Raw genomic sequence first — 26,641 nt, 5'->3', positions numbered from 1 at the left:
GCCACTAGATACTCAAAATATTAAAATTCTTTTTCCTTTCCTCCCTGGTTTCTCCTTCTTCACGATCTCTTTCTTTTCCTGCTACTTTTGTTCAAAACCTAGTGTTTTACATGCTATGAGAAAATTCACACATTCAAGACTTCCTGAGGCAGTGTTAGTGACCACCACGCCTGCTCCATATCACAGAACTTCTTAGCATTCCTTCTGTGTCAGAATACCTGAAGACAAAGTCCTGGAGCTGCATGTGGCAAGCTACTACAGATAGATTCAAATTCCCTTTCTTTTTTCCTTAAAAATAAAAAGGCTAATTCAGGCCACAATTATCTTTTACACACAAGGCAGTCCAAAATGTGATTCAAGTTATGGACACCGTGGTAGCCCCCAAGTCAGAGAGCTGACAGTCTTCTTGCTATGTGTTTCAGATGGAGAAGCAGGCTTATTTCACCTAATTGCGTGATGAACAGCGTTTGCTGTGGCCAAGGTGTGCAGCAGAGTCTGCAGCTGAAAGCCAGTTAATAATTCAGGTGACGGCTCCACCCTGGCAAACCCTGGATCACTCTCACAAGTCTGTATCAGCTCTGCAGATCTAATTGGGGGAGGAAGTAACACATATTTATGGTGTCACCGAAGTCAATAGACAGACCTCTAAAATACACTCTGGGAGCAGTTCTGTTGAAGGAGAAGGCAATATGTTAACACTGACAGTTTCTAATCTACCATAACTATTGTCTACCTAAACTTTTGCTATGTTGCAATAGCTATAAACAACTGACAGAGACAATAAAACTTGAAGTGAGGTTTTCAACAGCTCATCCCTTTGTCTTAAAACAATATTTTAAAGTGTAGATCAGGTTTGAAAGCTCTCTCATCTTTGTCAAAACTCTCTTCTGGATGTGAACTTTGAGACTGAGACCATATTTTATAGTGACATCAGTGTTTCACATGCCACTGGCTTTAATTGTACATTATGTCCACCAGACATCTGGTCAGAAGAGCAGGGAGGTGAGCACATTCAGAGACCATTTCTTGTATCCTGCACCTGCTACAATTGCAGGTGGATGGGAAGGATAATTTTAACATAAATACCCTAAAAAGATCCAAAAATCTCTCCTGCTTACACTGGCTGTATAACACTAAAGACCAAAACTGACATTAAAGGGCAGGAGCAATCTGCTGCTTCCAGTCGCTCTGTGACCAGTGAAGGCCTTAGAATGGCTCATTAGTGCTTTTTCAATAATGGATTCTGCATTGCAAGATTAATTGCAGCCATGTGCTCTGTCACACCCGCCACAGACTATTTAAGTTAACAATCCAATCAATAACCTTTTTCAAACAAAGGCAGAGATTATCTTGAGGGGGAAAAAAAGCAAATACTCTTTTTAAAAAACAAATGTGAAATTATTTATACAGAATAAAAGGAATGTTTACCCAGTTTCCAATTCTTTCCGTTACCTTCACAGTGTAGTGGTGGGCTTTTTAATCAATAGAGTGATGAAAACTCACAGGCCTCCTGGCTATATTGCATCAGATTTATTCCATAAACTTTCAGGTCTTTAAACAACTATAAATACATATTACAGATATAATGGCCTATGTCACAGGAGCCCCATCCAAATAATGGAAGTTTACATGCAAAGAAAATGCAAAATTTCCTCCTGCTAAGATTGAATAAGGTCTCTTGTGGCCACTGCCATAATTTGACAGAATTATTACCATTACCTGTACAAAAGAAGGGAAACTTTTAGATCTAATAAGTGATATAATTTTATGGTTATGATTTAAAAAGGTATCCTTCATTTGTCTGTCTAAGAAGATAGATACAGATCTGTGCTTATAGATACACAGTGTTAACAACAGCTGGATTAAAAAAGGTCCTTAAAAACTCAGACTATCCAGGAACACTGAAGAACTTGGCTCTGCCAGAATCCCAGGGCTAAAGAAGCTGCAACTCTCACAAAAAGACCAAGCATTCCTAAGGGATGAGATTGGGGAGTTCTTGGCATTTCCTGGCCCTTCCCATCTTGCACTGTGAAGGTGTTACAGTCTAGAGACCTATGCTTGCCTGCTCAAATGGAGGGACTCATGAACAGAAGCCTTCAAAAGTGTTCATGGGGTGAGGAGCCAAGGCACCACCTGCCACACTGTCTCTATGATATGGAAAAGCAGGAGTATTTCATTATAGAAAAATAAAACAGCTTTCCTGGCAGCCAAGACAGGGGTAGACGTTGGAGGCTGCAGGTGAAAAGCTCTTGTCTCACCTCCTTCAGTACAGGGCCCTTCTTAAGAAAAACATACAAAAAAACAAAAGAAAGTCTCACAGGCACCACATTGGGGTTTATTATTATCAGACAGGACAAGAAATATCACCACTGTGAATTTCTGTGTCCTGGCTGAAGTGAGAAAACCTAGCTGTTTCTCCCAGTGTGTTCCAGCACTGCCAACTCTGCTAAAGAAGTGAGTCCAAAAACACTCAGTGGTTTCACTGAAGAGTCTGGTCGGTCTGATTTGGTCAGAGACCAACTCTCCTCTATTCTAATATGTCACAACGTGCCAGTAATTGTGGAAGAATTAATGCCTTTAATAATTGATGGATCTCTGAAACCACTCAGCTGTAGAAGAGCTTATAGTTCCTATTATTTCATTTTCTGGCCCTACAGTTGTTCTGGCCAGCATGGACAGAACTGAGTCCACAAAAAGAGAAGGGGCACTCTGCTGCATTAGCAGCAGGACTGGTGGCCAGCTGCACTCTGGGGGTGGTGGTTTGCTTCTCAGTACTGCCAGTTCCAGAGGAAGAACTTATATAAATTACAAGCAATTGCTCAAATATTTGGCACTGATACAAGAGAGCCCACTTTAATTGTTTGCCCAAGGGATAAATAAAACCCCTGTGCAAATGGTGGACGTTCAGCCCCAGCTGCAGTCTGGCAGGTGTAATTGGAGAAAACAGGACAGACCTGTGTTTGAAAGCAAGGCCAAGGATCTTGGGGAAGTTAAAAAATGGTGGAGTGAGGCAGGTAGCACTTGCAGCTCACTCTCCTGCACCGCCCTGTTGTTTCTTTATCCATGAAAGCACCAAAGGGCATGGGGAGCAAAGGAATAAGTTCCTGCCAAAAGACCCCTCATCTCCAGGCACTTGCCAGAAAATTTCATTGCCTGAGGAAAGTCCACTCACCAGCTCTACTCAGGCATAGCTTTGACTCTACAATGCTGCATAATTTCCTCAGAAATCACTTTAAGTATTGAGAGCATCAGCTGGCATAAGGAGCCTGGGTTACAGAGGGTATAGAAGGGCAAAGCTTGGCTGAGGCCACTCGTGCATGAACAAAATGAAGTACGCACAAATGTGCATGCAGAGACCCACATGCACCCAAGGAGATGGGCTGTGGACAAGGCAGTGTACCTCTGTGTGACAGGGTGGCAGGAGGAGCTGGGTGCAATTCAGGGGTGACCTCTGGAGCATGCAAAGGGACAAGCCAGGAGTGAGTTATTCCTAATGGTTTGTCAGTCAAATCACTTCCCACACACCATTCCCGTGATGGCAGATGCCCCATATCTTAAAGGAAAACTCCTTGAGAAAAGTTTTAAAAGAGTTTTACTGCAATAGGTCTGTGTGTGCCTCTCCCTGAGTATGCCACTTCCTCAGCACGCACAATCCAGCCATACATATGTTAGCAGGGAGAAATGAAAATAAATTAGAGATTTTAACAGTCTCTAAAAACTAATAATAGTTTAGTTAATGTAGTTATCATTAATAATAGTTTAGTTAATAAAGTTAATAGTCTCTATTAACTTTGGTGCACACAAATCATTACCCTTGGAGAACACCCAGATTTGGGCTGATGATGCTGCAGCCAGGCCCTCTGCCCTGTGTTCAGGTTTGCCAGAGGGAGGATGAGCCCTGCCAAGTTTTCTGCTGCTGTGTGGGTGCTCCCCACTGGTCAGGCACATCTGCCCTTCCAAAACTGCTTGGACAGGCTGAAATCCACACCTCCATTTCATATCTCCCAGAGGTTTGAACTGGGGCAGATCTGGGGCACAGGCCCATCCCTCTGTCCTCCCCTCTGAAGCCGAGCCATGGGGACTGAGGCCCACCTGGCACAGGCTGCTCTTTTCATTGGGAACACGCTGTGGGAACACAGAACTGAGGTAGCAAACTGAGCCCTGAGCGTTTGCAACCTGAGGTGCCAGAAACAGTGCCCAGCTTTAAAGCCAAAGAGATCCCCCATGCCCCGATGGCTCATCTCAAAACCAGACAGCCCTCGGCCCCCTCTTCTTCCGGACTAGCCCTTATTAACCACTGTTGGCCGCCAGACAAAATGGCTAGTTCTTGCCTAAGAAAAATAATGTGGGAGCACTCAAATAACCTTGTACTGAAGCATCAGCTTGTTAATGCACTGGTAAGTCATGCCAGCGCTGTACAATTCCTGGGGGTGAATTAGGTCAGAGTGACCTCCAGAGAAAGCACCAGGCTGCATCGCTGCGTGCTGCATTATGGGTAACGATCTGCTAATTGCCAGGAGGCGCTCGGGCTGCTTACCAACACCAACAGGAAGGAAACCTGCCTGCAGGCACCGCACGGACTCCATATGCCGGGGACATCGCTCCTAATGACGAGAATGAACCCATTTATAGAACATGAACTGGGCAGGAGGACAGGCACTGCATGCTAATGCTGCCCAGGCGGTGCCGCTCCCCGGGGCTGCTGCCGGAGACCCCCAGCGAAACCCCTGCGTGGACAGGGGCTGGCCTTGCATTTGGATGCGCAGTGGAGTGGGGGTGAGGTAGATGGAGATGAAAATGCAGGAATGGGAGAAAGACTGCTTATCCAGGCAAGATGAATCACCACAACCTGCAAAGCCAACATCCCCTTTGCCCCGGGGACATTTTCGTTACCCTTCAACAAACTGCAGTGGAAAAAAACCTCCGGCACAGCTCCGACCTCGTCGCTATGCACTGCAGGCTCCCCAGCCAGGCCAGCTCACACACCACAGAGCTTTCAATCAACTGGCAGGCTCACTAAACCCTTTCAAATTGAGCAACCAAGCAAAAATACTTGGTCATAAACACTAAAAATAGGAATGGAGGATTGGGTTTTGTTTTGCTTTTTAACTTGGTGAAGCCAGCTCTTCCTAGTGCATTAAATCCACCTCCCTGGCAGCCCATTTAGAACATCTCCTCCCCCCTGGGAGAGCCAAAATCCCCAGCTGTAATGAGAGGAGTCGGGTGGTATTTAAAATGCTAGGGAAATGGCAGCCTCAGTAGCCTTCTGCAAGCACAGTGCCTCTGTTAAATCCCCCATAAAATAAGATATCAGCGCTTCCCCTCCTCCCCTCTCTTTAACATGAACGAGGACTCTGCTACCTGCTTGAACCCACATTTGCTGTCCAAATACCTGGTCCCTCCCCAGTAGCTCTCGTGTTAAACTGCCCTGCTAACACAGCCACAGATGGCAGCACGCCTGCAGGGCTGCCCGGCAATGCCCAGAGCTGCTCATGGTATCAAGGCAGTGTTTGAAAAGATTCCAGAGCTTCCACACTGACCCAACAAAGGGGGTCTAACCTGAGCCAGTGGCAGCAGTAGATGGGACATGTCATTGCCCCAGAGCACTCCAACAGGGGCTTCTCCGCTGGGATTAAGCAGGAGAGAGTGATAAAGTGACGTACCATGACAAGGACACCTCTTCACTAAAACCAGGCCATGCTCACCCAGTCAGTTCAGAGAGCACCAAGACAACCCCACTGCACCAGTATGGTCCTCCTCAAGCACCAAGGACTGTGGGGAGAACTCCAGTGGTGATTTCACCCATGAGTCATGGAACAGACATCTCATAAACACACTTGGAAACTTGGAAACAGGGCAAGCTGATTAATTTGGGGAAAGGAAAGGGGAAAAGGAGACAGTATTACTAATCTCTGGACTAACTTTCTAGAAAGATTAAGGAATGACTCTAGAGTAATTCCCTGCCAGCAGGTTTCCAGAAATTTCAAATCAAATGGCAAACTCCAGAGAAATTATTTAAATTTTGATAATAAAGAAACTTAACTATGCAGAACTTAACCATGCCATTGCATAGACAGTGACCTCATCGCTCTTGCATGAGGTAACCACATACCATCTAGGTAAAGATATTCAGCACATGATGGGTAAATGACTGATGATTGATGTGTACATACTGAAAATGCAAGAGGCCTGTCTTTCTCACAGAAGCATAATTTACACTGTTGTTAATGTGACTGTATATTCAGACATAAGTAGAACTGCCTCACTCAACACAAACAAGACCAATTTGGACCAAGGTACTTCAGTCTCTTGTTGAGTTAAGGAATCCCTTTCAGCTGCCAAACAGGCAGTGATCCCCATGCACACTCTCCATTGTTTGTAATGCAGTGCCAGAAGCTGGAAAACACTGATTTTTTTCCCTTCTCTGTAAGTGAAAACCCCTGTTTGGTTGGGAATTTTAAAGTGTCAATAGAGATTTCATCAACAAGACAGCCAGTTTTTCCTTCCCCACCAAACTCCCAGCAACATCAATATCTAGAGGGAAGTAAGTGCTATAAGCACATGCTGAACAGCATCAGTATGAGCAGGGTAGGAGGGAGTGAAATGGCGTTGTTTTCTCTCTAAAAAATGCAGCTTCAAGGTGATCTAAACATATGAGTGAAGGAATGAATTTGAACTCCTTCAAAGGAGTTTCAGTCAAAAGTAAATGGGAGGGAAGAAAGGATTAAGAGGTGGCAGGGCAAAAAACTGATTTTCAGAAAGGTTGAGACATTTTGTACCAGTGTCTCACAAATAAGAAGCTGGACTTTCATTTTGGAGCAGTACCTTGCTTCAAAAGAACTCAAGGGAATTGTTTTTAAGAAAGAGAAAAAATAGTTGCAAATGAAATGTTTCATTCAAGCCTGTGCACAGTTGGCAATGGGAAAGGGTCATTTCATTGAGGAGAGATTGTGTTTCATTTTGAATCAAACCAAAATCTTTTATCCTCACCATGGTATTTTTCAGTTCAGTTGTTTCAATGGCTTTTTTGAGTAAATGTCCAACAAAATGCTGACACAGATTAAAAAAGTAGGTTTGTATTTTTTTACCAGTGGAAGACCACATGATTAAAATCCATGATCTCTTTTCTTAGAGCTCACCAGACCTTCGAGCCCAGATTAGTTAAGTCAAAGCCCTGGCCATTCCTTAACCTGCAACAAGTGAGTAGTGCTGCTTTAACCTACACAACCAATAACTCACAGCAGCTAAATACCTTGTCAGACCAAACAAGAAATCAGGTAGTTCCATGGCACTGGACACTAATGTCCCTCATTAAGCAGTTCATTAGTCTCGCTATTTTTCAACACCAAAGGTATAATTTAACAAAGCCTATACAAAAGTAGAATATTATTGTATTTAATTAAAGAAATTGTCTTCTACAGTACTACAACAATCTCTGACTCTTCTGACCCTGCTTTTAACTGGCTGCTCCATTGGCCAGCAGGTCTGTTGCTCAGTGTTCTGTTAATGGCCAGGAAGCTGGGAAATCCTCTCCTATGGGTTGGTTTGACCAAGCTCTGGGTACCCCAAATCCTTTCACTTTAAACAGTTGCTGAGGGTGTTCATCACCTGCAATGTTCACTTGTTAGGTGTGATCTCACCAGCCACAAGATGTCTGGCAATTCTCAGTGATAGCTACACTGAGCCTAATGGGGACTAATTCTTCTTCACATATTGCCAGACCTGTAAATATGTAAATAGCCACAGAGGAATATAATGGCTGTGGATGTCCTTAGGAAATTTATCTCTGTTCTTTCAGCTCACTAAGTACTTGTAAAATCTCGCCCTTAATGGAGGTCAGGAAAGGGTCCTTGGAGAGGAAGTTAATGAAGAGGCTGCAAGGGAAATGAAGTCCCCTAAGCCGGGGAAGGTCCTTTTCTCCAGATGAAGGAATACACAATTCTGGACCATCTGCATGCTTGAACAGTACAACAGCAAATTCAATTCAGAGAGAGTCTGTGGACAGCTAAAAAACTATCCTAAGCCTCTAGACTGATAGATGCATTCAGAGACACAGTCAATATAGAAAGATCTGAGAAGTCCTGGAACCTTCTCTTTAAGAATCCAAAGTCCAGATATTCCAGCAAAGGATGAGACTGCTGACCCAGAATTCACTGCACTGTTAAACAAGTTGTTGAGCCCAGGGAAAGGGCTGAAAGACTTTAGTGTTGTTTAACATATTTAAGCCACTCCCAGCAGAGCACTGATATGAAGCAGCTATGATGTGTACCAACAGGGAAAATTAATTTTTCCAACATTGACTTAAAACCATTCCATGCAAATTCTACTGCACAAACTGCTACATGAATTTGAAACCTATGTCACACTGGTTAACACTAAAATAAAAATACCCCTTTGGTGACAGGATGGCTTTCCACTATTTCCCATCCAATGACTTCCTCTCACCTGGGGGAGTTTGCCTCAATACTGATTCCTGAAATCATCATATGAAGAATTTAATGGCTGTTGGCTACAGAAAGAAATAAAAAATAGCAAGCTAAGTCTGCAGTGATGTTTGACAAAACTATCTCCCGTATTACTTAAAATCTCTATTTTGTTGCAAAAAAGGGAGGCTGTATTGAAAAATTTGGTCATCTTCATTCACTACTTGCAGTCCACAATGAAGTTACTGACATAAGGACACTTAACAGCAAAGACTGATGAAATTTAATAGGAAGAGGCTTCAGTCCAAATAAAAAATTACTCTTAATACCTATACAAACATAGATATAAACTAGGTATTGCTGACAACTGGTTATAGAAGATGACCAGCAATGAGAAATTAAACCCTACTCCAAAAAATCCCAAACCACTCAATTTCAAGACATTGAAGGGGGGCTGTGTCTGTTCCTACTCAAGAGGTACCATCCATCAGCTGAGTTGCAAAAGAAAAAAAAAAAAAAAAGAAAGAAAAAGAAAGGTACCTTCTGCAAGCTCTCTCAGGTAGGCAGCAGAAGTTCCAAAAGCTTTAGCGCACTGGCCAGCTTCAGTGTTTAAATCATGTTCCCTTTTCCTTAGCAGTGCCATGGTTGGCTTGTACATCATTTAAAGTTACCACAGCTGCCTCAGGCAAAATTAAGCAAACCTGTTTCTAATTATGGATGGCATTATCAGCCACAACACCATGCTCCAGAAATCTGTGCTTTCATGAGGGTAAATGCCATCCTTCTCCCACCATGGTTCACCCCCCATGGAATCATGCAGAGTTACAAGGTGCAAAGACAAAACATCATGAAATGACAGATGTGATAGTAGAAGTTTCTAACAGGCACTGCAAGATCATTTGTTGAAACAGCAGACAATGTAGTTAGGTCTTCAAAATATTCTGGTGAGGTGCCACAGATGGATGGCTCTCATATTATGTCATTAAAATCAAAGTTAGGGCTTAACTATGGCAAATGTCCAGCTTTAGTGCAGCAAACAATACAATCTTTATACAACAATTTCCAAGGGATAATAGAGGTCTTAAAAACATCGAGTCACAATTTGGACACACCCAGCCCAGTAGTCATTGCTTATGTGCTCTGCTATGCATGCCTGATGTAGTTGAGGTCTTACTCATCCACCTTCAACACCGGGGATGGGATGGGGTACAGAGAAGTCTATGCCATTGCTAATGAGAATTAAAAGCTTGGGTTTAGAAAGAAAGTGCTATGGGTTTTCTTTATCATCTATAGGCTGATGGATTTAAATACAAGTAGGGCTTGCAAATTTAATCAGATTTTCTTTTTTCTGATTGTAGGCAAAAATTTGGAATAAATCTTAAACCAGTCCAATATTCTAGTTCAGGCCAAAGCAAATTAGCTGATGCTGTTTTCACTCCACCCAGAGAAAACAGGATTCCAGCCTTCAGACTTGCCAGCCTTCAGCTCAATCTCAGTCCAAGGAAATACAGCTTTGGGGGCACCCATTGACTGCTGCAGTGCTGAAAGACACTTTTAGTCCCTCCTGCTGCCATCCCTCACTCTCACTGGCAAAAGCCATTCTCCAAACAAGAAAATAAGATCTATTTATGTCAGCATAAACCTGTCCCTGGGCTTATCTGTTCAGATTCTGTTTCTCCAAAATTAAATTTTTTCTTTAACATTTCTAATTCCAGACCTGTGACTTTAAAAAAAAATAGAAAAAGAGAAAAGAAAATAAAAAGGCACAAAAATATTCAAAGTAATAAGACTTATGTGGAGACATTCCTCGGACTCTGACAGCCTATAACAACAGCTCTGCTGTGGTGGGAAAGATCCCATTCATCTCAACCAGGTGTTGACAGACATCCATAAAGGCCAATTTCAACATGCATGTTCACTCCTGGCTACCTTAGCAAAAATGTCTGACTCTGCACTGTGCATCATCACACTGAGGACAATGAAAATGGCAATGGATGTTAAATGGCAGATGACCTACTGCACTGGTGCCACAAGCAGTTTCCTTCCTTCCTTCCTTCCTTCCTCCCTCCCTCCCTCCCTCCCTGTTAGTAGTTAATTATCTGCCACAAAGACACACAGTCTGTCACACACATGTTAAGAATCAGACAGGTAGGAACCCATCTGTAAAAAATAACACATTAGGGAAGAGGTCACACACAGAGTTTCCTAAAAAGATAGCATCTAATCTAAAACAGTATTTCCTCATTCTCTTTTCATTCTATACAGCCATATCATTAATCTAATACATGTAAGGGGAAAGGGAAGGTTCATGCCAGCACTGTGAAATGCAAAGGGAATCACAGCTTCCAGTTACTCCAGTGGCTGGACTGGAAACTGGCGTAGGTAGGGGCAAGACTCCTTAAGGTAATGTCACTAAAATCTATGCAAACAGCTATCATATAGCTTAGACTCCACCTTTGACTCCAGACTACCTTAATGCAATTCTACTAATCTCATAAAGAAGGCTACTAAAATACAAACACATTTAGGAAGATCGTCTATTATCACCAAAGGATAGAAAACACTCTTATAATGAGCCCTATACAGAAACACTTTTTTATTTCCTGCCTACCTTCTCTATAGCAAGCAACAGGACCATTTCCTGCAGTCCAATGAATGTAGAAGAGAAAGTAAAAGAGAAAAATTAAGATAATTCTTGGTTAATGCCATGGTTCATTAGGAAGTACAAAACAAAATCCGGGGACAAAAGTCATAATTTACAAAATGGAAAAGGGAAACAAAATCAATAGAGGAGGAAGTTTTATTTTAAGCTTCAAAGAGAGTATTATAAACAATGGAGAACTTAGAAAAGTAAATGTACATATATGTTACTCAACAATGTCTTTTTAAAAGAAGATTATTTGCACTAAAAAAGACGTTGTGGAATTGCTTTGGGAAAGTAATATTTACAGAGGAATATACAGTAGGGATGCTAGAAGCAGAACTTTTATTTGGAAGAAATATTACACAAACTGAACACAGACCCTGCAGTTTTCAAATCTTCATTACAGTTGTGCGTCTTATATTTTGATGAAATTATTTTTATTTTTTTTCTAGAGGCAGTTCCCCACTGCATGTTTAGAAATCAACAACATGAGCAAAGCAAACCCATCCTGCTAAAGAGCCCAATTAGGACACAAATTGTCATTTAATTCAGTTTGAGCAGGACTACCTTACATGGTTATTTTTAAATTTATGTTTTAATCTGGGAAGAAGTGGGAACAGGGAGAGGGAGAAGACTAAAAACTCTGCTGCTACTGATACATGGAAACCTCTCAATGAGGTGAGTTTGTGTTCTAGATGTGCAGGAAACACAAAACAGTATCAGGTTTTCTGTCAGCTTCACCTAGTCAACATGCATTTTTGTAGACATAGTTTTTCCATTCTGAAAGACAACATAAGCCACATTATATTTTTGTCTGCCTAAACCCTGAGGGTCAATTCCAATAACTGTTGGTGTGCTTTGCCCTCAGTTTGCTTCTCCTCTGTAGCAGGGGTGCAAGACAGAGCCAAGTCCAGTCCTCTTCTCCTAAGTCACAAGGCTATCCTGCATCTCTCCTAGACCTCGTCACCCAAGACAATGAGCAGACCTGTGCTATCCACTGCGAGTAGATCTGGCCAACAAAACCCTCCTTTTTCACTGGGACACTGCCTAATGATTCAGAAGTTGGGATGTGACCATCCCTCCCTGCTGCCTCACAGGACAACTTAGAATTGCAGCTGTGGGAACTCATATTTTTCTCCTGCATAGTAACCCCTGTCGCTTATTGCAGATGTGTGGTTGCACCTGTATGCTTTTCAAAGTCCACTACCAGTTCAGAAAAGGCTGAAATACACAAGTTTTCTATGTATGACATCATTCTTGACACCTAGATCCATGCCAAGGGCACCTAACATTTAGATACTTCCCTTACAACCAACTCAAAATCAGCTGTGGAATTACCAAAGCAAAAGATAATACAAAAATGATCAGAGTTTGTTTTCAATTCTCAAAGCCCTCTTTCAGCAGAAGTATTTCACAGAGTTGCTCAAGAGCAAACCTCTTTTGCCATGCAGAAGAGACAGATCAATCCTACTGGGAGGACAGTCCTTTGAAATGGACATGAAATCTGGTAACAAAGAAATTCAACCACTGAGCCTGGTCTTTGCTACTCCAACAGTTTTTGTGCCTAACACAGTACAGCAAAGTAGATTTTAAGCATCTAACAGGATAATATTATTAAAAAGAAAATAAATCAGAACAATCTTCACTTACCACATCCAATTTTCAAAAAACAAAGATACCCAGCACATGTATGAATGGCTTCTTTAAAGTAAGAGAGAGAGCAGAGTTGATCTTTATTTTCATTATTTAAAAAAAGCTTTTTCCTTAAAGTAAATATTCAGTCTTTATTTTACAGTAAGTGCTTTTTAAAATTTCATGTCTTCACAAAATTGCATTTAAAATTTGAAGTAAAATGTATTTCAAACAAAAATACTGTGCAACTTCAGCACTTCTTTCTTAAATATCGAAATAAATAAAATAGTTGTCTTTTTCAGTTTGTTTGTTTTTCAGTCAGTTCTACTGTAGATCAATTCCAGTCTGACCTGGGTTTATACACACACTTAAAAGAAAGTGAAATCAAGACTTCAAAAAACTTCTTTGTATTGCACCAGCTTAGGGCATCCCCAGAACTTCTCTCAACAGTTGGCAGCCAACTTCCCACAGTCCAGACTCCTGTGCCAGATGGAACTCAGGTACAGACGACTCAGGGCAAGGAAAGAAGTATCAAAGCATCCTGGCTTCTCTCGATGTTCTTCTGAAATGTTTTGCTTGAAGGCTGATGGAATCCACGAGGGCAGGGCTGACTGCAGAGGAAAAGGCAATACAAAGTGAAACTAAACAAACTCAAGCAGACAAAAAAAAGCACATGTTCAGAAAGAAAAAAAAAAAAAAAAACAGAAACAGCACAAACCAAACTTCCAACATTGCTTGAATTCTCGTTTCTTGAAAGTATAGCTCAACAGACTCAGTTTCAACTGACTGTGGAAGCCATAAATGAACACAAAGCAAACAAATAGGATAAGAAAAAGCATATTGACAAGAAAGGCACTGCACACTGTCAATCTTTCTTCTCAGGAACATTATTAAATAACCTTCATCATTCAGCTTAGAGAGCTGTGTCTTCAGTAGAGGTTAAGACCTTTGCTTATGAAATCCTGCCCTAATTACCTTCCTCTATTACTAATTATTTGTAGGGAGCCACAAGCATATACAGCATGGCACAAAAGACATTTTCAGAAGTCTAAACAATACACATGGGGTGACAGTAATGCAATAACTTCTGGAAAGAATGAAAGATTGCATTTTTCATTGTATTTATTCCATGAATTGACTAAGTTACATATTGCTAAGATCCTGAGCAGGATTAGATAGCAAATAAAATCATCTGTATTTTCACAAAATGCAAGTGCCTCTTCCCATATCTTCCCACATGTCTCATATCAGTTCTAGACTAAATGAAGGTCCAAAATCTTAGGAACTGCCTGACACCAAAAGAATAAGTCATAGATATGAACTGGCAGCATCTTCTTAATAGAGCTATCAGGCCTGGAAATCCCAAGAGCTGGGTTTTGTCCTAAATGTTATTGCCACTTTTCTTCTCTGAAATTGGCAACTTAGCATTTGTGGAAATACAGACAGGGACATCAAAATAGTTCTGACACAATTTCAGTATTGTATGGTATTTATACAGGTTGGGGTTTTTTTCAACACTGGTAGATATCTGGCAAAGAGAACAAAGATTGGTAGGGTTTATTGTAATGGCTTAGTCAGCAAAAACTCATCCCAGCTGAATTCCTGCACTCAGAGGTTTGTCAAAATAACCCTATGTGAGCATGAACTCATGCATGTGCCTCATACTTTTACTTATAGCTACAACTTTCATATAAATAAGAAAAAATAAAGATAATATGAAATGGGTGTTTATTGGAAACATCTACATATGTAGCAACACAAAACACACTGGGCATATTTTGCAGTTTTTATAATAAGATGACTCCCAGTGGGGTCAATACAATGTTTGCTTGAGGATTTGATTCACTAAAACTGCTTGCCATGGGGAAGAGGCAAATTGCACAAAGAGCCAGGCTTTGAAAGCTCCATAGTTTTATGGTATTTGAACTATTATTTTAGGGCCCATCTCAAAATATCATTGCAAGAATTAACCAAAGAAAGGCAAAGTGGGCATGAGAGAACACAGTGGTGCCCCAGCAGTGTCTGGACTCTGACTCTCTGGGTGCAGTTCTTGTTTTCTCCATGCACCAGCAGGCAGCAAACTGAGTCTCTGTCTTCAATCAAGAGCCTAAGCTGAGGTCTCTAACATGGCAAAATGGAATTCAAAATGAATAACTAATGTAAAAGCTCAAAGGCAAAACAATGTGGGGAGGGGACTCTAATAACACATTCTGCTGAAACAAATGACCATCTCAGAGCTTGTCTACACCATACCAGCAAGCATATTAATAGAGAGGTTTCATTCAATAAAAGCAATAGCTAAGAAAGCCCAGTGGTAATCCTTCTGAAGTCAGTGGTAGAGTTCTCTCTGGCCCTTGTTTCAGCAGCCTAGGCTCATCATTTATGACCTTACCACATATATTTGATATTATTCCAAGCACCATTACATATTCAATAAATAAAAATTCAATAAATAAATAAAAATATAGCCCATAAAACTGGGGTCTGGGTGAAGGGAAGAGATGCAAAGTGAAGCAAGTTAGATTTCAGTTCCTCTTCCACCACATGCCCGTTTCTCCTTTTACTTTTTAACTTCTATGCCAGAATCTTGTATTTGCTTTAAATTTTCTCAATGTATATTATCATGCTTGAAATTTTATACTGTTTTCATGAAAGAGCTGAGGTCTGTCCCTGCTAAAATTTCAAGTAATTAAATGCTTCAAAAGGGAATAGGCTAAGGATCAGTGCCCACTCCATGTAGCCTTTCTTCTCCCCTATCAGTTGCTTAAGCAACATGCCACTTCCTTCATTCTCCTGCTCCCATCTGTGAATCAGAGTTAGCAGAGGATGACTCCAGAAACTATGTGTGTTTTCTAAGATCCTTTAGTATGGAGCAGTGGAAAGGTGCCTGAGGAGACAGCTTACATTATTTAACATAGAAAAGTCTGCATTAAGGGCCTGAAATGAAACACCCCTTTGTTCACATTTCACATGGGGTTTGTCTTATTTGGGTATGTGGTTTGTTTGGAACATGTGTTTCAGGATACTCTTTGGAAAGCCTTGTGCCAACCTTCCTGTAATAAGAAGGACATCTGGAAGATGAGAACTGGAGAACTGGGATAGCCAGGGTTGTAATTAGTTGAAGGACTACACCTTTGAAGAATTTATGAAGAACAGAAAGTTTCATTGAATTGCTGAAATCACTGGGGAATAAAGAGCATTACAATTCCTTCTGATTTCAAAGATAAATGTTTAATTACAAAACAGAATTCACATTGCAAACTTTTTTTATGCCTCCCTAGTTTGGTTGGGACCTAGTGCCCTTTAAGACACAATTGACACTGTGCAGTTCTCTCATTTCTGAGTTGGTTGTGCTAGTGTCAGAGTCCTTTCGTTTTTGGTTTTTTTTTTTAATTTCACTCATGAAACATTCTCCTATATATTTTCTGCCTAATTAACATTGTCATCTTCCCCTCATGAGAGGGTCTTGCGCAGCAGCCCCTTTGCTTTGCTTTCATCTTCCTTCAGCTCAGGAACTACCAACCTTCTTTCCCTCTTCCCAGCCTTCACTCCAGTACTACATATCCTGAGAATATTTTATTTCCATATTATCACTCCATGCCATATTCACCATTAACTCTACTTTACAACCTAGCTTAAACAAGTACTCTTTTAGCTTCCAACTTTATGTCCTAATTTCCTCACTAAGATTAAAGCCTTCCTACAGTCAGCACCATACTGCTCATCCTGCTGGACTAAACTCATGTTGGTTATCTCAATCTCATAAGGCATCTTGAGGAATTCAAGAACTACTCTCACTACATAAAAATGAATTAATATTATCTTACTTGGTCTTTTAGGACTGTATTGAATGAGTGAGCATCCATATACACAGTAATGATATAAATAACTGTGAGGATATTTTCTATGCTATCTGTAATAAATGTCAGCCTGCAATTTTTATACACTTCATGAGCTGTTGTGACTTCTTTCTGAGGGTACTGTGCTACCCAGTTGTCACAAAGATGGGTGGTTTAGTTGCAAAAGGATTAAGACTGTATGCATTGTTATAGTAACTGCATTTGTGAAACTAATTCAAGACTTAATGAATTATGGGCATCTGATTATTGTTTGTATTCCAAAAGAGCCCACAATGCGTTAGGCATGGTTCACAAAAGACAATGTTAAGGACTCCACTTGGAAAAACTCCATTTAGAGTATGCCTGTTCTGCAGTTTATACAGTGATGGGAGTTCTTCTGAAAGATGTACTTGGGTAGGTTGCAGCTACCTAATTCAGGTGCTGTAAGGACTGAGCTTTAGTAAATACAGCAAAGTAGCAAAACATTATCTATTTATCTTGCACTATTTCGGATGAAAAAAAGGACTGGTTGTGGAAGAAATCAATGTTTTTATCAGTTGAAGTACTGATTCATTATGTCAAAATATAATTGATTTGACACTTGATTGATTACAATAAATCAGGAGCAACACAGAAAAGAATTATCAAAATGGGGAAACCTTAAAAAAGGCTCTTTCCTGGCAAGTGTGCATGGCTCTGGCCTTTGATGTACATATACAGAGGAATTTGTAATGTTTTCTAACAGCATCCTGAAGGTGGATTATTAATGTAATCTAGACATCAGTTAGCTTATATTCTGGATTTATGCCTGTATACCTAAAAGCAGAATTTAGCCACTGCTCATTTCATGTCTAAAGAGAACAATAAAAAAATCAAGAGACTGAATTATTTCTCTTTTTTCTACAAGGTTGGAAGGTGGAGGAGGGAGTTGAAATTGCTCTCACAGACAGACTACCCTAGCAAAGAAGCAGGAAAAACGGGGTCCATTTGGTCTGGCTTGTTTCATTGTACATATCCAAATTCCTTATTGCAAGGCTAAGACTTTTACTCTGGTATCAATAACACACACCTACAGTTTAAGGATTAGGCACTGTCCAGAGAAATGTCTCTTTTGCCTTTGCTCTTAATCAGGTCATGATTTCACCCTGTTTGCATTAGGTACATCAGTAAAAATAGATCTTTAAAACTTAACCTTGCCCCTGCTCCAGGGAGATTTTTGCCTGCACTAGGACAGCAAAACATAACTACACACTGACTCCTTTTGCATCATTTCTGACTGTACGCAAGTGTGGATCCTGCTCTCACAGAACTTCCATTAGTTTCACCAGGGGCATGAATGTGGCCCATATGTATAATACAATTTAATCCATGGGATTTGCTGCTACAACAAAGCTCAGTCAGGGGTCTGCTGAAAAGCCAGGGCAAGAAATTTCACAATTGAGTGAAAGACATTTCAGCTTGGACATACCTTTCAAATCCTGCTGCATGTTTCCTCCTTTCTGGGAAAGTCGCTGGGAAGGGAGTCACTCTCTTCTCCACTGCCCTTGGAACTTTAATTAGTATTGCTTTGGTTTATTTCAAAAGAAGCCATTAAAAAGCAAATAAAGTGTCTTGTAAGACACTACAGAGAGAAAACGAGGGCAACACAGGAAAAAATGCTGTGAATTGAAATTTAAAAATTGAAAGAAAAGAATAGGTGAGGTATTTTTCCATGTCATTTCTTCCAGGATTCTGCTCCTCCTTTTGTTTTTTTCTGTGATGTGTATGACTTGCCATTCATATTCCACCTCTATGCTTGGAAATTGCTGTCCATCAAGTGAACGGTGAAGGAAAAGAAAAAAAAAGTGGAACAGTGTGGGGAAGACATGAAGGGATGCAGAGAGGAGATTTATTGAGTGTAAAGGTGTCCAAAGGAGATGGAAATGTGTTCCCCAAGGCCATGGTCTTCGATGGTGCTGCTTGTATTTTCAGGCTGTAGCGTAGCAGATGTAAGAGCCAGACGTCACATGCTACAGTAAGTGCAAAATCTCAAGATGCAGATGCCATCACATCAAGGGTTTCCTTGTCCCCTGATAGAGTCCGCCCACAGTGGTTCTCTAGAAACAGTTCTATTACCAAGTAGACATCCATTGCTTTTTTGTTGGTTTTTTTTCTATTTTTATTTAAAAAGTAGTTTTTTCTAATAATACATAGAATATATAAATAATAATAATAATTAAAAAAAACTATTTGGGTTTACTTTCTGTTCTCCAACCCATCTGTATTTTTTGTGGTTTGCTGATATATATATATTAAAAGACAAGAAAATCAACTCTGCTCACTATTAAAAAAAATATTAAATCCACTTTTTATGTTTCCAAAGAGAAAGAGAAGGAGGGGAGATGTGATAAAACCAAATTAAAGTGAAAAAAAAAAAGAGAAAGAAAAAAAACAAAACAGGAAAATCAAAAACCTTCTGTCTCTTCAAAGTAGTTGTCAAGAGCTTTAAATGCTTGTGCTTTCAGTGTACACCCCCACAGGAAAAACATAACAAAAATGACAAAAAAAACAACAAAAAAAAAAGGGGGGGAGAAGGGAAAAAACCAACCAACCAAAAACCCAAGAGGACCTAAAAAATGAAAAATGTAATAATAATCTTAGTAGTGAAAAGGACAGCTCAGAGTTTCTGTGTCTTTTTAGTTATTTTAGCAGCCGCCCTTTTTGTCTGCAGAGGGAGACCTGCCACCACAGCCACCTCCTCGGCTCAAGAGAGGCTCTTCTGCATCGTCCTCGTCAAAGCCATGAAAGGTCGAGGTGTCGCTTTCTGACGTGGAACCGAACAAGTCCTCCGTAGTGCGTGCTGGCGCTGCTTCGTCCCTCCTGCCTTCTCTTCCCAAATGAGCTGACATGTATGATGAATATATCAGCACATGGGTTAAGCAAAAGGCATCATCATCATCATTTTTTTCATCATTTTCATTATCATTAAGCAAGTCAGACTATCAAGCTCATAGGTGTGTGCTTGTATGTGCCCGTGCACCCCAACAACATAGCATAGGTAGAACTGCAGTAAGAAAAATAACAAAGGATCAGTTTCTCTTTCCAAGAAAAAATCTACAAACACCACAGGTGCCCATAGCTACAGCAGCGAAAGGGTTAATCATGGTTTCCTCTCTTCAAAAGACAGTAAAATATTTCCTCATGATTACTTAGATCAATTTTAAAATATTTTTAGACCATGTAAGTAATGAGACACTGTTAGATCTAAGCACAACGGCATCAACAGTCACAAATGTTCTGCTACGGAGATGTAAACCACTAGATACCTCATCAACCTCAGGACTACTTTTTATCCCCATTCTTCACCTGATCCTAAAGAACCTCCTCTGTAGACAAAATTAAATACATTTTGAAGACTAAGTGAAAGTAACCTAAACCAATACTTTAATACAAATGTCATGGTACGTCCTTCAAAAAACCCCAAAACTAATATATACAGTTCAACAACTAAAACAACTGAGAAGTATCCCATCTTGGGAAACACTGGAAAGTTCAAATTTGTGTGAGTCAATCCAACTTTCAAGATGGAACAGGAAATTCTCCACACAATACCAATAATGGCAACAACAACCATAAGAAGACTCCTAAAAAGAGAAGTCAAATGCTGAAATCTGTGAAATTGAGGTTTGTTTTCTCTCTCAGACAAACTTTTTATGTGATTAATAGTATGACCTTCAAATTCCTTCTTTAGGGATGGTAGAGAAAAAGATATCTCTTGTGCCCCAACAAAATTCAAGTGTGAGATTTTAGGGAACAGCTATTTTGTTATTCACAAACGGTAGCATGTACTTAGGCAACCAACTGTTGGGTCCCTGCTCCAGCTACAGGAATCAGCCGGATAAAAAGTACACTGCATTGCTTGAAACAGAAAGAAGTAAGTCTTGTTCACAAAAAAGAAAATGGATATAACAAAATAATTGGCAGATAAACCATATTGTAGAAATGTGATTTTACTGACTTTGTGAACAGAAGAAGCAATATAATTTCCATGACCTCTCTTTCAGTGTAATGAAAATATTCTCCTTTATTATAAAAGAGAAAGATGGCAGCCACCAAAGAGGTTTCATTGTTTTAGTTTAGAGATTAGTGTGTGGTTATACCTTAATCACTTTCATCACACATCAGTCACAGCATTGCAGACCCTATGAATGACCCAAGTGGGTCAGAATTTGTACAAGGATAGCATTTAATGGAACTGATTTGGCACAGTTTAGGCTACAGGCTGATCTACTTGTTCTATCACACTAAGGAATCAAGGGAATTAATGTATTGTATTCTGATATAACCACCATAACAATGTTTAAGTAGCAATAAAATATGGCTCCATCTCATTGTGCCATATCAGGATGCTGAAATTAGTTACATTGAAATATAACAATCAAGGCAAAGGGCAGTAATCTTCCAAGATGGCACCACAGACCCCATGGACTTTCCCCTTCAGTTAGTAGAAGCAATCACGTGTACACTAAAAGGTCCATGTCTCTGACTGCACAGCATTCGTAAGGATGCCCCTGGAGAAAACCAAAGGGGTTGCCATTGATTGTCTGGTGACCAGTGTAATTTCAGAATGTCTTCAGAGGTCACAACAGCTGCAGAAGGCAATTTCAGTGAGAGTCTAATCGTTCTCCCATTGAATGTGGTAATAGGCTTACTATGAATTTCAGCAGGAGCATAAAAAGGCCATTTCCTTGGCATGAGAACATTCCACATCACATTTCAGCCATGAAGCAACAGACATCTTTCAGTGACTACAGTACAGAAGGAGCAGCATTCATACTGAGTTTCAAGGCCTCCTTGGTTTTCAGATTTCTATATCACCATCTTATTACCACTAGTATCACAAAACAAAAATATCACAAGTGGAAACTTGGACCAATGCTGGAATATGCAGTTGTTTAGGGTCTCCCAATTCCCTCTACCACCACCACTACTTCCTATGTGAGCTATAAATAACTGCTCAGCTGGTATAATATTGTCCAAAAAAAAAAAAAAAAGAGAAAGAAAATAAAATAAAAAAACTAAGAAAGGAGGGAAGAAAACAACAGCCCAGAAATAAAGACAACTCAAATTGGGAAAGACACAATTGCCTACATTTAAAAAGAGAGAAGGGAAGGGAGAAATAAAAAACTCTTTAAACAAAACTAATGATAGTCATAAGAGGATAATTCTTGACAGCTAGCCCCATACCTACCCTGTAATTTTCTCCCTCTTTCTTTTTTGGATGAAGAAATGCATGAAATGTGTAATCAATGGGAATGCTTGTCATGCAACTTTCATAAATCTTGTAAGTAATTTGTAGTTGTAATTGCAGCATTTAAAGACAGAGACCATTCTGTAAAATTGTCATAGGATTTTCTCCTTCCATGTGAAGAACAACTAGTACATGTACCAATGTTCCCAAAAGCCAATAATAAATTAAAACTTCATTATTTCATAAGACCCCATTAGCTTAAATATGTGAATCCAATAATGGGGTTTATAATATAAAATTTTTTCAGCCATCCTTTCCCACAAACACAGAGAAGAGGTAAGATTCCATCTTCAATCCCTTCCCAAATATGATGCCTTTCTTCAAAACCTTCAGAAGGTGCAAAAACCAAATCACAAAAACCTTTGTACAAAAAAGATGCAAGAAGGAGTCACCTACCAGAGCGCCCACAGTCTGAGCATGATACAAGTTCCTCAGGCCGGCCACTTTTTTTGTTCATATTGGAGCCTCCGAGGCAGAAGTCACAGTAGTTATTGGGAATGATGACCCCATCTGGTCCTTTCTGGGCTGTAGTTGGGTTAGAAATCAGATTTACTACAAGAGCATTCACTTGGACCATTTGCCCCTCATCCTTGATATGGTGTTAGCACAGTGAGTTTGCAGGCCACAGTCTTCCCAAAACATTGTCAATCAGAACAAAAAGTGAACTGCATAAACCACCTCCATTCTAAGTACACCCTGGGTTGTCTCTATTTTGCCTGAAATGCCCTTTACTATTTCCTTTATAATCCCAGCCAGGCTGCTCCTTCTCAAGGACATGCTTCCAGATATGCCTTTACAGTTCAGGGACTTGTAACATACAGGTATAGAGGCAATCCCTAAGGCAGGATAAGACCTATGTTGTCAGTAAGCCAAATTTGGTTTTTCAGGCAGCTGTCATCATCATAATCCCACAAAATACAAATTCAAAAAGGAAAAATACAGTCTCCAAAACTTAAAAATCAACAGTGGGAAGATGGGGGGATAAGTACCCTTACTGGTTTTATTTCAAGTAGCTTCTTAGGGGCCTGCATCTCTAAGTAGCAGAGTGTCTTTAGCCAGAAGGTTGGTTCAAAAGCTCTTGAATATTCACAGGTAAAGCCATTTGGGGATGTTTCACCCAAGACTTAAGACCCCTGTAGCAGTTATGTTCCCTTGGATGAGCAAGAAGGGTCCAACACTAGCACCAAGCACAGGTGCAGAGTGAGCCTGGGCAGACATCCCAACCAGAAGAGTTAAAGACTTTTTCAGCCAAGAGAAAAGGAGCAAGACTATATTATTATTTTCCAGCTAGGAATACTTGGAAAGGATCAGACACACACTGATCTTAAGTAAAGGAGGATGCAGATCCCTTTGGAAGAAGAGAAGGGCAGAGGTCTTCTGCATTCCTCTTAGTTGAGCAGAACAGCAATGTCCTTTTTTTCAGCCATTTCCCTCCTCTGCTCTCCAGAAAAGGAAAACATCTTCCTGTACACTCTATGAACTGGGGAAGGGAGTGGAGGTAATGGTTGCTGTTTGTCTTTGTTCCTTTTAACATAAAAATTCCAGCTATATGCCAGTAGGTATACCTGGCCTAAGCCTACTGCATGAACTTTACAAATGAGAAAATGAAGAACTTTAAACTGCACCATCTTTATTTAATTATGTTTTTAATGCATATTTTGTAACTTGCAGATTTTTAACAGATGTTCTGACAGCCTTTATTAATGGACTTTTTGTCCACATTCAAATTTCCCCCAAAGAACAATGACATTCTAAAGGGCTTCTGGTAGCAGTCCAAGACATACACTTAAAATTAAAATTTCCTCCAAGTTCAATCTGCTTTTCTGGTTTGGGTGCATCTAGTTATTCATTTATTTCCAGATGTTGATCACCTGAACTTTTGGAGATTGGTAACTAAAAGATTCCAGGTAAGGTGAAATTAAGAAGAAAATTAACCTATAAGGCTGCAAATACATCACTATCTTCCTGTGTGGTCATGGAGATCCTGACAGTATTTACTAAACAATGGACTTTGCTCTAAAATGATCCTGCTTGACCAATTCCCAACTTCCTCAAAAAAAGAGAGAAGCTTCCAGTGTTAGATTAGCATTTCGTCTGTTCCAGGAAGGCATTTAATATATGCAAGATAAGCACAAAAAGAACAGGAACCAGGTGGAAGTCTAGCACACCGGCTCATTTTAAGAGCTGTAACAAAATGATCATAAAGTTGTTGCTGCTACATATTTTGTGTATAAAAAACAGACCTCCCTAGCATTTACATTTCCCACTGTAGCTCCATTTTGAAAAAGTTAAGTAATTACCTCTTTATATTATTCTGCATCTACAGACAGTCCATGTGCAGTGCAAACTCAGCAGGCTCAGAATCCAGTGACTTTTTTTGTTGTTGTCCCTTATTAAATTATTTCACCTTTCATCCAAGTTTCTTAAAGTGCCTTACAGATATGAAGATCCTATTATTAACCTTCAGTGAGATCAAAAGCCTCTTTTGCCATTGAATCTAACCAAAGTGTTCTGGACCCTAATTAAGTCTCGTGGTAAGGTTGCATTGCATTTTAAAGCTGAAAGACTTGGAGGTAGAGTGGTAAACTGGCGTATACTCAAACACACAAAAATCCTGTGGCAAGGCCACAAGCAGTCAGGGTGCCAGCCAGCAGACCTAGGAAAGAGCTCCACTTCTACCACTGTTCACAGTGGTGTAATTAACACTGTATATAGTGACTTAAATTTATTTACACACCAATTGTGACCGTAAGATCCGCTGACTGTCAAACTGGAAATGGGACAGGGGGACTCAAAAATACCTACACCGCTCAATTCATCTGCATTGTGTGAGAGAGATGGAGGGTATTTGCTGAGTATGATAAAGCTGAAGGGATTCTCCCGGACCACTGGAAAGGGAATAAACTTCAGGTTTGATTGCTCTTCTCTTATTCTTTTTTCTCTTTCTTTTCCTTGTTTCCCCCTTTCTTTTCTTCCTTGTTTTTTTCCAATTTATTTAATTTTTAATCTGAGTGTCTGTGTGCTCACTTATTAAGCTGGCTCAGTAGAGAGTGATAGAGATATCAGGCCTAAAAAGTCATAGACAGATGAGAAGTTCTCAAAGTTACATTAATGATATCTTAAATGATGTATCTCTAAAGCCAAACAACCCAGGTAATGTTATTCTCTTCAATTTTTTTTTTCTAACATGTGCAAAAACAAGAACCAAACCTGACAGCTTATTTTCTTGATCAGTACCATACAGTGAATTAAGTCACAGGCTAAATCACAGAAGGTTTGAGAATAAAGAGATTTTCAGATGGCAGAGTTCTTACTTTAAAAGGAACTTTTTTTGCATATATCCTCACAGTTTCTAGTTCTATTTTACTGTCATTAACAAATGATGAAGGAATAAGAAAAAAAAGGAAAAATGGCAAGATTTAACATGTAATCTTCACGAACAGGGTATCATGCAGGAAAAGCCCAACCCTAATCTCACCCCTAAATCAATAAAACTATGGATTTTAAAACAAGAAAAAACAATTTCCGTCGGGGTAATGTTGCTGCTTTTCATCTGAGACATAGTAATTAACTAGGTATTCACTTTTTGCCTAAGGTGATCAACAAATAGAAGGTGCAAGTTTAAGCAAAATAGCTCAACTAGCAAGAAATAACTCTCTAGCAGAGAGTTGACTCATTTAGATCAGGTGACTGCCTCCAAGGATTTGGTTAAAAAAAAAAAAAACAACAACTCACCCATAGTTAGAAACTGTTTTAAAGCAATGGCTTGAAAACCAGCCATGGCCTTGTCCGATCTTACTCAAAACTCCTCTGATTTTCTTTTACATTGCAAACTGCAAAAACAGATCAAAAGCTCTGAGAAGCTTTGAGTATTGCCGGAGTTAAAGTTTGCTTATAGGAGGTGTACTTAAATCAGTGCCTCTTGCCATTTCAACTTAGGGTTGTTTTCAGGTTTCATCAAAAGATGAATGTCTTCATCTTTTGATGAAACCTGAATGTAGATGTCCTCATTTACATCTCCCCTAAAATTGTGTATAAAATTTTTTAAAAATACTTTAAAACTTAAAAAATTGAATAAGGAGAGACATGGAAAGATCTGTACAGTTCAAATAGTACTTTCCCTGAACCTGAACGATGATTCACGTGAAGACAGGATGCAGAGTGAAAACAAAGTCAGTATTTCCAAATAAATTTGGTATGCATTTACTCTCAAACTTTTTTTTTCTTCTCAGCCTAATCAAGTCAATTTCAAGCTATAACATGCTGAGCAGAATAAAGAACTACTTAAAATATGGTATCATCATTCACAGTAGTCTTTTAGAAAAGTTCATTAAATTACATAAATCATGTAGTATATCACAGAGTAACTTTGTTCTGTAGACAAAACCTGAAAACTAAACAAGTTGACTGAGTTTAAATATATAAAATACCTTATGTGCATTCTTGATTTTGAAAGCAGAGGCTCTAAAGAGAATTCTAACTTCCCTTCGCCCCTCCCAAGCAACCAAAAAAACCCTGTAAGTTATCTTCCACATAGTTTCAGTTTAATAATAAAACCAAGCTGCTTATAATGAAATAAAATCAAGAAATGAGGACTTTTCTACATCATGTCCTGGAGCCACATGACTCAATAAAAATCTCTTTTTAGAGATTAGAAGTTTTCTACTTCTCAGGGCTGCAAAAAATTTCTTTGATGGAAGGCAAGTTCAGAAGAAGGAAACCTTGTCTCTGTTTTTTAAATCGAAAATTCAGAGTACAGATATTTTAAATCATTTAAAATCATTTTTCTTCAAAATGTGACCCTTAAATATAT

The 26,641-nt window shown here is 39.7% G+C and overlaps 1 protein-coding gene across 3 annotated transcripts in view; it reads right to left on the bottom strand.

Annotated features, from left to right (window-relative positions):
* The window catches only part of DPF3 (double PHD fingers 3), a 154,715-nt gene that overhangs the window by 6,497 nt on the left and 121,577 nt on the right, over positions 1-26,641 (bottom strand). For 2 of the 3 annotated variants that reach the window (XR_008483011.1, XR_008483012.1), the window contains 3 exons: positions 22,225-22,353; positions 18,007-19,419; positions 11,206-13,310 (listed from right to left, as the gene is read on the bottom strand). Coding sequence is in view for 1 of the 3 variants with exons in the window: in XM_054276185.1 (XP_054132160.1) it covers positions 22,225-22,353 (129 nt within the window). In the remaining 2 variants the exon portion in view is untranslated. Of the gene's footprint in view, positions 1-11,205; positions 13,311-18,006; positions 19,420-22,224; positions 22,354-26,641 lie in introns of those variants that run through there. The other variant, XM_054276185.1, reaches the window with a different exon arrangement.

This window comes from Melozone crissalis, unplaced genomic scaffold, assembly GCF_028551555.1.
Source record: "Melozone crissalis strain CALT ecotype California unplaced genomic scaffold, PUWL_Pcris_2 ptg000018l_1, whole genome shotgun sequence".
NCBI classification, from domain to species: domain Eukaryota; kingdom Metazoa; phylum Chordata; class Aves; order Passeriformes; family Passerellidae; genus Melozone; species Melozone crissalis.
The sequence above is the reverse complement of the archived record's forward strand: the minus strand, read 5'-3'. Positions and strand labels throughout refer to the sequence as shown.